The sequence below is a fragment of the Syngnathus typhle genome, linkage group LG7, assembly GCF_033458585.1.
Source record: "Syngnathus typhle isolate RoL2023-S1 ecotype Sweden linkage group LG7, RoL_Styp_1.0, whole genome shotgun sequence".
Lineage (NCBI taxonomy): Eukaryota > Metazoa > Chordata > Actinopteri > Syngnathiformes > Syngnathidae > Syngnathus > Syngnathus typhle.
The window spans coordinates 5,266,327-5,276,617 of record NC_083744.1 but is presented as its reverse complement, the minus strand read 5'-3'; the positions used below and the strand labels follow the sequence as shown (position 1 = coordinate 5,276,617).

At 40.8% G+C, this 10,291-nt stretch overlaps 1 protein-coding gene across 1 annotated transcript; it reads right to left on the bottom strand.

The window, feature by feature from the left end:
• Positions 1 to 734: 734 nt before the first annotated feature.
• Positions 735 to 9,618, bottom strand: LOC133157539 (transcription factor 12-like). Its single transcript, XM_061284152.1, has 12 exons — positions 9,422 to 9,618; positions 6,497 to 6,596; positions 5,828 to 5,967; positions 5,624 to 5,747; positions 5,219 to 5,289; positions 4,768 to 4,864; positions 4,573 to 4,646; positions 3,992 to 4,168; positions 3,287 to 3,404; positions 3,053 to 3,200; positions 2,571 to 2,800; positions 735 to 2,483 (listed from the first exon to the last, which is right to left on the bottom strand). Exons 1-12 carry the CDS (start codon positions 9,488 to 9,490, stop codon positions 2,341 to 2,343), a joined length of 1,491 nt encoding a protein of 496 aa, XP_061140136.1. The 5' UTR covers positions 9,491 to 9,618; the 3' UTR covers positions 735 to 2,340.
• Between the last annotated feature and the right edge of the window lie 673 nt (positions 9,619 to 10,291).

Here is a 10,291-nt window from a genome sequence, read left to right as displayed (position 1 = left end):
GGGGCTAGGGGGTGCTATAGCCCCATCAAAGATCTTTTTACAAGTCTTTTTGTCTATGTATTTTGTTCATATTTAAATGGCCCAAAATTGGGAAAGGGAAGAGGATGTATTACTTTTGTATTATTGGTCGCTGGTGCTTTTATTTAGGTATGCACTTTTTTTTTTTATCTAATACAACATAATTTCATATGCATTGATTTTTCTTTTGTAATGGCTTGCTGAGCCTCAGGGCTCCACAAACTCCAGTTTGGCAATCAAATATTTGTGTTTTTTATATTACGTTTCACAACTGTTGCTTACATTTTTAATAATTTTGTTAGTCTGCTTTAAAAGACAGCTCTGACTTGAGGTGCTCTCGACTGATGAATTGTCGTCATTAATTAAAACCAGAGGCGTAGCCAGGAATTTTTCCAGTAGGGGCGCGCGCCCACAGGAAAAAAAATCGAACATCACCCACGCCGATCGCTGATCGCTAAAACAACATCCGGGTCCGGGAGGCAAACGGTGAATGGATAACATCGCGCACATAGAATAGCGCAAGCACATTCGCGCAAGACCGAAAGAAAAAAACGGCATGAAAATGAAGAATCGAAAAAGCTCGATTTTTTTCAACCGGGGCGCAGCGAGTCCTAACTGGTGTTCTGCAGAATCCAATTTGACAAATAGTGATTATTACAAGTGTTGTACCCCAGGATAGCGCACAAATTCCAAGTATTAACAGGAAAAAAAAGAGATCAAGAACAAGAAAAACATGTATTGCTATGTATGCAGACACAAGCCATTAGGCTAATTTAAACTGTACACATACTGTACATTTTATAATAGCAGAAATTTTGATGATTATTTGAGATTTGTTCAGAAAAACAATAAACACACCATTCTGCATAAACATATTACTCAAAACATGAATTGAGTCTAAAACTGCTCAATGTTTCCTTTGTGAAATGAAGAGTGACAAAAGCATTTACAGACATTTGTATAAAAGTTAAGTTACATAACTTGGGGGGGGCGTAATGTCCTAAACATGCGCAGATACACGCACACACGCACACGCACGCACGCACACATTTGGCTTGCTCTGAAAAGGAATGATGTCAGTGACAAACGTTTTGTTTTTGCCCACCAGTGTTGTTCTTAACAGTGCTAAACATCCAAATAAAAGAACAGCTTCAATAGATAGGATGCTAATTAAAACATTCTTGGAGATCTGTTCATTCACAGAATGGGCCAACTCCTGAAACATACACACACACACAACCATACACACACAACCATACACACACAACCATACACACACACACACACATGCACACACTAAACTCACAGCAACTTCCACACTCACAAGCCACAGAACAAATAAATCTGCTGTCTGAGCACGAAATGTCATGTCTGCCATTTGGGCAAATACGCTATCAAACTGTCTGCCAAAGTGCAGATGACACCTTGCTACAACGGCGTTTCATCCATCCATGAAAGATAATAAATATACCAAAAAAATGTACAAAACATCTGCAAGTTACAATGCATTTGTCTGTTCGAAGTATACTTTCAGGCACAAAGTTAGAAGTGTGTTGGAGAAGAGAGGGGACGATTGTTCAACTGCATCGACACTTTACAGAGTCTCTGATGCTCATTATAGACACAGACTCAAGTATCAAACAGTTTTTTCAAAATGTGCTCATACTTATAACAATTCCAAGAGTAGCCTAAAATGCACTATAACCAAGTTAAAAGTTTATGTATTGCCCTTTGTTAAAAATTTCCAGCTGTTCAATGTTTCAGTATTTTTAAACAACTCAATCAATTAGTGTTAGTGGCACATTCTGATTTATGGCAGCAAATATCTGTGTGAAATTTGTTTTCTATCGTGTGGCTTTTGTACATGGAAATTGCGCCCCCTTGTGGAGTCCTTCTCTGAGACAGAGTCAGCAACAGTTTTGAAAGCAAGAATGTTGGGAAACAGAGCTAAAATGATTACAGTTGGGTTCCCGTTAGTTTTTGTCTTTGTGGAATGCTATAATTGTATTTATTGTATAATTCTGGCTCCCATTATTTGCCGATGCTGCATTTATGGTTGGTGTAATGTGTATTGGAATGTTTACAGAAGGTCAAATGAAGCACATCTATAAGATATAGTGCATTTTTGGATCATCTTGAAAGCCAATTCAATTATCCCTAACATTTTTTGAGTGTACTATATATCCCCCCCACACACACACAATTTAGAGCTCCTTCAACACTGTGTCAACAACCATATATTAATAAAAATATATCCTCATAAAGGTGATGTTGGAAGTCCATATTGGTAAATTGTTGGGAATTAGTTGACTGCAGGGAGCCTCAGAGATGGCCCATTGGGTTTGCAGGGTCGCTCAGACTTGGATGAAATGCGACATGCATGGACTGAACATCTGTCATGACAGCAGACACCTTCTCTTCTTCTCTCCTTCTCAGACACGCCGCTTTCGGGTTGAGGTTCCTCTCTGAGGGGCAAGCGGTGGTTTGGTTGAGTGTAAGGACAAGCGTTTTTTTTTTTTTTTTTTGTAAGATCGTCTGCGTACGGCGCTCACCTCTGACTTGTTGTTCCAGGCTGAGAATGACGGCCACAGCCTGGTGCAGCACCAGCAGCTTTGTCTGCGGCTTCTCACTCTTCAGATGCAGTTGACACATGTGACCCAGCTCCTTGAAGGCCTCGTTGATGTCGCGGACGCGCAGACGCTCCCGAGCGTTGTTGGCCATCCTCCTCTCACGCTCACGCTCGGCCTTCTGTTCTGGACTCAGATCTTCATCCTCGTGGATACTTTAGCATTGGACGAGATGGGAGAGGAGAATGAATGTCGAATCGATTTGATGTGGATTTTACTGCCCTCTGGTGTCCACTAAGAAGAACAGTTCTCTATTTTTGTTCCATATAAAATATCAATTTATTCCCAATAGTTTAGTCTCCTAATTTGCATTCATATATTTTGTTATCCAATCAGATTTCATCCAGTATGTGCTGTCAGGTTAGACTAGGTGACTCAAAGTATATAAAACTGGAAACGTGGTCTACCTGTCCCGCGTGCTGTTGTCTCCATGCGATTTGAGTTCGCTTTCCTCATCTGACCTTTGACTGTCAGAGCTGTGACTGGTGTGCATCATATCTTCTCTCTCGCTCCTTTCCATCTTCAGCTCCACATTTCCTGGAATTACCAAACCCCCTGCAAGGGAAGACGGAATGTTACATACTGTGACATCAATTTGGCAGATGATTACCATCAAGGTTAAAAATTAGCCTTTGAGTCACCTCGACATCCTCTTGGCATGGACTCCAGCGTGGTCCCCTGTCTAGCGGGGTACGGATGTCCGTTCTGTGTGCGGCCCTGGAAGGCTGAGTGGTTGTTATTCATGGTAACAGCTTCAACCTTTGCGGGACACAAAAAAGTTGATGAGATATGGCCGATATTTACAGTATGTGTTTTAGTTAGTACACCATGTGAGAATCCTTTCAATAATAATCATAAATTGTGATACAGTATAGCGCTTGAAACTCTTCTGGACCAGGCACAAAACCAACATCTGCTTCTTTGTACCCAATGTCCTCCTGAGTGGATCATTTTTCATACAGAGCAGATCTTAATCCTCCCCTTAAAACTGCTATACACTTTATATTACACCAGTAATTCTCTTCAGCAATGATTCACTCCTAATCGACACATCCAAAGTAAGAAATGTAATACCGCTCTCCCCCAGGGGATTAGAATATACTTTCCCTCCAGCTAGGCCCAAATCCGCCCACTCGGCAAAAACATGCCGTATCTGAGGCAAAACCCCATCACCTCGCACATTCAGTACACTTCCTACACAAAGGTGGCGTGTCTCTGGCCCATTGTGTTCTGTTTCCTATTTTGCCGATAACATCGTGGAAAAGTCCACAAGCCGAAGAGCGCGCACAAACACAAGATGACATTTGCATACGTGCAGCGCCGTGCTTAAATGCTTCAAAGTCTACCATAGTTGGGGTGTGGCACGTGAGTGGCAGCGTGCTGGCGGGGTTCGGTCGGCCCTGGAGGTTCTGGTTCAGCAGGCTGTGGATGTCAGCAGGCAGGCTGGGCATGGGACCCACGGCGTGGTTTCTCAGAACGTGGATCACATCATCCAATCTGTCCAGTCTGTCCTCTACCTGAGACTTGTAGGTGGAGAAATATTTGTTTAATCCTGGTGTAACTGAGCTAGAAAAAGGAACATGGCATACTGGTGAATTAAAATCTCTGTCTCTCTGTCTCTCTGTCTCTCTCTGTCTCTCTCTGTCTCTCTCTCTCTCTCAACCTTTCAACATTTCGCAACATTTCATTTTAACTAAAGTGAAAGAAAACAAAAGGGAACTCAACTGGTCCGTGAGTACACCGAAAAAATGACGGAAGTGCATTGGATAAGGATATGACACACACATTGCTTGGATAACTGCAGTACGTGTAATAAGTGCCATGAGAATGGAGTTAAATAGAAAATGTCCTATTTTTTCTGGTGCAACGGGGAACTCTCAAAGGCACTTTATGGTGATATTGACTCAACTATATAATCATCTCTTACCATGGATATAAGTGAGGACTCATAATGTGGCGACCCAGGAGTCTGTACTGAGCTTCGGGGCCACATATTGGTTCCTGTTACATGCAAAACAAAGAGAAAATAAAATAAATAAACAAACACAAACTAGAAAGCTTGGCACTCCAAATAATCAGTGTTCCGCTGAGGGTAGCAGATTTAAGCCGCTCGACAGTTAACCTGCAGGTTCGCTGGCGTTTGGCAGAGGCGATGGGGATCTCACAGGCGTGGACGAGCTGGAAGGGAAACTGCTGCTGGTGTGATCGGGGGAATAAATCTGGCAGCCGACATGGAGGGAGAGAAAACGAAGAGGAGGAGGAGTGGGATGGGGGCATGGATCATTTTAAAGGCACTTGTCATTTGTGCACCGGCTGCTGTTAAAGCAGCCTCATAACCCAAACTAACTCATCAATTGTGCTCATATTACTAGTCAGCAGCTAATAAAAAGTCTGAGAGTAGTAGCCCTTTGCTGATATGCACTCGCCTGCGACTGCCAGGAAAGACTGACTATTTCCTCTTGGCATTGCACCCCCGGGGCCCTCGCTTTAGTTTTATAGTCTTGTTTTGAATGTTTGATTGTAACGGAGAACAAATGAATTGATGCAATGGGAGTGTGGTGCTCGATACTTACAGATGCCAGAGCTTTGCCCAATGTATCGCCTGTCTGTGACCCTCCTGGCACATTTGTGTGGTTTCCTGAGACTGACAAATAATCAGAATTAATGAAAGAATAACCAATTTTATTTATTTTTTTGAAATTTTGTGGGGTTTTAACCAGAAGTATTTTCGTGACATCTGGGTTTGTGATGAAATGACATCCCATTTCTTTTTTTTCTTTTTTTCTTTTTTTTAAAAATACAAATTAGCCTCTTAATGGCTTCATTTCTATTAACATAGAACAAAATAATTAACCTAGTACCAGAAATTGAAAAAAAAAAATTCTATTATTAAATTATTTTTTTCCTTTCACTTTTTTTTGTGCAACCTTGAAAGAGGACCTTGGGCACTACTAGCTTCAATGACTTCATTGCCTCACCGGTGGAATTGTCTGTTGTGTTGATCGACGGGGTGTGCGATGATACATTGTTGCGATGAAAAGTGGACATGGGAGGGAGAGCTCTGTTCATGTCTGCTGCAATTGCCGAGTGTGGAGAATAGTCCTAAAAAAAACATAAAAAAAACACATGAAGTCCTGGGTTGTAAAAAAAACGATACGTGACAATCTGGATGTAAATCTCACCAGGTGTCCATGCGGCTGCAGACTGCTGTAGTTCCCCGCTTGCGTTTGGTGGTTGCTGGTTCCTCCCAGTGCACCTTCATAGCCATGCTGGTTCAGCCCATTTACGGCACTCCAGATGTCGGGCAAATTGCTTGTGCCCTCTAAAATGAATGACAATATGTTACATGTAGCACTGGAGTAGCATCTCAAGCAGACGCAGTCTGCATGGGTGTCACATTAATTAAGCGTTATTTACCACTTTCACAGACTGTTTTTTTTTCCAAACTTAATTAACTTTGTAATCAACAGCGTAGGCTGAATGACATCCATCAAAGTGTTTAGGTGAGTTAGCGTATTTGGAGCAAAAAAAATAAAATAAATCAATAATAATTTGAAAGCAGTAAATTGTGGATACTGATTTCAGGGCATCACTGTAGTAATAAAAAAAAAAACCACAATCCTAAATAAATACAAGTTTTAAACAACATGTCGGAGATGTGAAATGTTTTAATGACATAAGAATAAATCCACTTCATAAAGTCTGTGTTTGTGTTTTTGCTCTACTTAAAAGCAAGGATTTGGTCATCTAAATTTCTTTGGCTTACTATATTTATTATTTTTTTAAATATTTGGCCAACTCAAATGAGCTGAGTGTTAGAATAGATCCACAGTTGTCATCAATTTCCTTACCAAAAAAAGTGCTGGCAAACACATTATTGGAGACCTTGTTGGACGGATGTAAAGATGAGTTCTGGCTGAAGTCATCACTCCCGGGAGACTGCCCATAAATCTAAAAAAACAAAACAAAGGGACAGTATGATCACATTGGGAAATGCAAACCGCCACACGTCCGCTTGGATACTACGATGGGAGTAGTACATTCAAAACAAAGCAGAGAGCTGATGCACACTTAGAGCAGTTGCGATAATCCATAAGCCGCAGATCCGTGCACCTCCTCATCCGGCTTTAGGAACCATTCAGCATGAGAAATCCCTGCCCTAATCGTGATCGGTTCTCCTGGCTTCAGAGGGCTGAGATACAATTCCCTTCTTAATGAAACTGAGTTACAGGCCTCAACGAGAAAACCATAACAAGTGCTCTGACCTTGCTGCACCGTTTTTTTCATCCAAGGAAAAATTAATTGCAAAGCGGAATTCATCTGAGCTTCCACTTGTGTTACGTTTTGACTACACACACGAGAAGTCTGGGCTGCACCTGCAACTCCCTCCAGCGCTTTGATGTGGCCCAGGAAATGAAAATAAAACTCCCTGCGCAGCATCAATAGGGTGTCAGTTACCCGGACGACAAGTCCTGTAAAGCAGGCTATTAAAGACTCTCTTGAGCGCGCTCGTCCGAGCACACACATTTGCACACACAAGAGCCGTGACCCTGGTTGGCATGAGTCCCATGGTGATTGCGGGCCAGGCCAAACAGAGGAGCCCCTGCCGACACTGGGCCCGTCTGAGCCGCCACCGGCAGCATATGGCCAAGGATAAAGCCAATTGTCCTCCTTACCATCAGCATAGCAGGCGACCCGTTAATAATGGTCACACCCCCGCCCCAGCACGCCTCCTTTGGCCCCCGCCGGAGAGGAGGCCCGTCACCATGGCATCCTCTTTTAGCGTAGCATTGATTTAGAAACCATCAATCATGGCATCGCAAATGATAAGAGACTCCTTTTTTTCTGCACCAATTAAAGGACTTTAGTAGGAAAGGATTCGAATGAAAGTATTGTCAACATATGTTTTGAAAAAGTCTATTTTATCTTAGCTTGATATGAGGTAAACATATTGTTCGCTTAATAGCATAGCTTCTTAAGTAATGTTAAACTTATTGTCTCAAATGTCAGTAAAAATAAAAAAAATATATATATTTTTTTGTGTGTGTAGATTCAGGTCGTGGTAATGCGCAAACGTTGAATCGAAACAACTGAACTGGATTTTCCATTTTGTTGGATTTACAGTTCAAAATTGACTAACACTTATTGTATGTTAATAAACTGATCATATTTGGTCATTTTTATTTTAACCTCACTATAGGACAGTGGAACCACGTTAAAAGTTACTATACTGGTACATTTCAGGTTACGTTTTTAATTTCCAACGATATCAAATCAAGTGCTGCGTACAAGGTTAAACAAAATGGAAACTAGTAAACAACAAAGTAGTGCACGCCAAGGTTTTGCTATGGTATCACATTATCACGTTAGATGAGAGTAATATCAACTTGCACTTGGGAGCCAGCGCTGCGCTCCTCAAGCAAGCACATGCAACCAATTTTCTGCCTCTGTGATCCATGATGTCTGGATATGGTTAGTCTCAGCAAGATCAAAGCTGCCTTTGATAATGGCTGAAGCGATGGAGAGACGGCCGAAATCAAATAGAAATAGCGAGCAATCTGCTTCATGTCAAGATGCTGCTTGCTGCTGCCAGGCTGCTTGCCTTAGCTAACAGGAAGCAGGAGCGTTGCCAGCGCATTCAAACACAACAAAACGCCACAAGTGTGCTGTGATATTGGCAAACGTGGTGGTGGTGCTCAATTCCAGATTCAGAAGTGCAGATTGAGCACTTGAAGCTGAGATGCACGTCCGTAGAGAAATAAACAAGACACATTATACCACTCAGTCACAATAGAAAACAATACACTCATAGTCATAGGGTGTCAAACCCAAGGCCCAAGGGGCCAGATCCGGCCCACCACATCATTTTATGAGGCCCACGAGGACAAATAGTGCATCGACTTCATGTATCATTAATAAAATTACAAATTGTCTTTGCTTTTGAAAATTTGAGAAATTACTAGCAATTTTTATTTCCATCCATTTTTTTTTTGTATTTGAATTTATTTTTACTAGTCTCTGATTTCAAAACTAGTTATTCATCAGTTTGTTGTGTAGCCTTTACTGTATATAAAATACGGCATTGACAGTCATACTCCAAAGGAAACAATGCAAATGATGCGGTCCACCACAAAAGTCAGTTTGACACATCTATCTATCTATCTATCTATCTATCTATCTATCTATCTATCTATCTATCTATCTATCTATCTATCTATCTATCTATCTATCTATCTATCTATCTATCTATCTATCTATCTATCTATCTATCTATCTATCTATCTATCTATCTATCTATCTATCTATCTATCTATCTATCTATCTATCTATCTATCTATCTATCTATCTATCTATCTATCTATCTATCTATCTATCTATCTATCTATCTATCTATCTATCTATCTATCTATCTATCTATCTATCTATCTATCTATCTATCTATCTATCTATCTATCTATCTATCTATCTATCTATCTATCTATCTATCTATCTATCTATCTATCTATCTATCTATCTATCTATCTATCTATCTATCTATCTATCTATCTATCTATCTATCTATCTATCCATTATACACACACGCACAATTAACTTATACTTGTGAGCCATAATAATGCCATCACACCAGTTGCAGAACACAATTGTTCTCCCACCATTGCAACAAGCAAAGCTCTTCCAGTAAATAAACCCAACGATGCATTCAATGACATCAGCATCACACATCCACCAAAGTGACTCTTCTGAGATAAAGATGCACATAAGAAAATTATACTCACGGGCTTCATGTTGTAGCAATACATGAGTGAGTTGCCGGCTGCGCTTGAGACAGGATGAGCACAGTACATAACTCTGCTGCGCTTCACAGTACAGTCCACAATGTGTCAGTTCCGTCAGTCACTCGGTGTCTCTACTCATGTGGATATAGTCCTCTTGCACTTCTCTCTCCTAATCTACCCCTGCTGCTTGTGCAGCTTCCCACAGACGACGTATACAAATCAGGGCTGGACCATTACAGGCAGTAGAAAGGGGTGGCCAAGAGAGGATTTTATGACTTTAGCTGATGCATGGTCAGGACTATGATCAGCATCCCCCCCACTTTTTGTACTGTAGACTTCCATTGCACATCTTAATTTTAGTTTAGGTGTGCATGTGTGGAGTGAAAAGAAATAGATGGACATTGAATTATTATTACTAAATTGTTGCTTGTGATAATTATACAAAAACACATTGTCATAATGAGGAATTGAAATATTCACTTAAATGGACTAGTTTTTCTAAGAGGGTTTTGGGGTACCTTAGAGATAAACATTATAGTTTTTCTTTTTATACAATTTTCCTGGCAAGAATTTACTTATTCACTGGATCTTGATTGTTGTCACATGTTTATTTCTTTCATATCCTACCTGCAAAATGTTTCGGGGCACTGTAAACCTGTTCAGAATTGTCATAATAATGTTATGAAAGGAGTACATTGTGCTAAATTATTACATTGTTAAGAAAAGAATTACTCTGCGATTTCCATCCCGACAAGTGGGAAAGAGTTTGTGTAAAATCGAAGCTGCCCTAAGAGCATAGAGTAGGAATGACAACACAAAGATTAGCCCATTTTAGACAGGTAAATGGGGGATAACACAGCCTTGTCTGAC

Excerpts from the sequence above, each read along its gene's own strand:
- LOC133157539 (XM_061284152.1), bottom strand. The coding sequence starts at position 9,490 with ATGTACTGTGCTCATCCTGTCTCAAGCGCAGCCGGCAACTCACTCATG. Across the intron at positions 6,597-9,421 it reads ATTGCTACAACATGAAGCCC|ATTTATGGGCAGTCTCCCGG; the intron begins GTGAGTATAATT and ends TTGTTTTTTTAG. Across the intron at positions 5,290-5,623 it reads CACAACAGACAATTCCACCG|TCTCAGGAAACCACACAAAT; the intron begins GTGAGGCAATGA and ends ATTATTTGTCAG.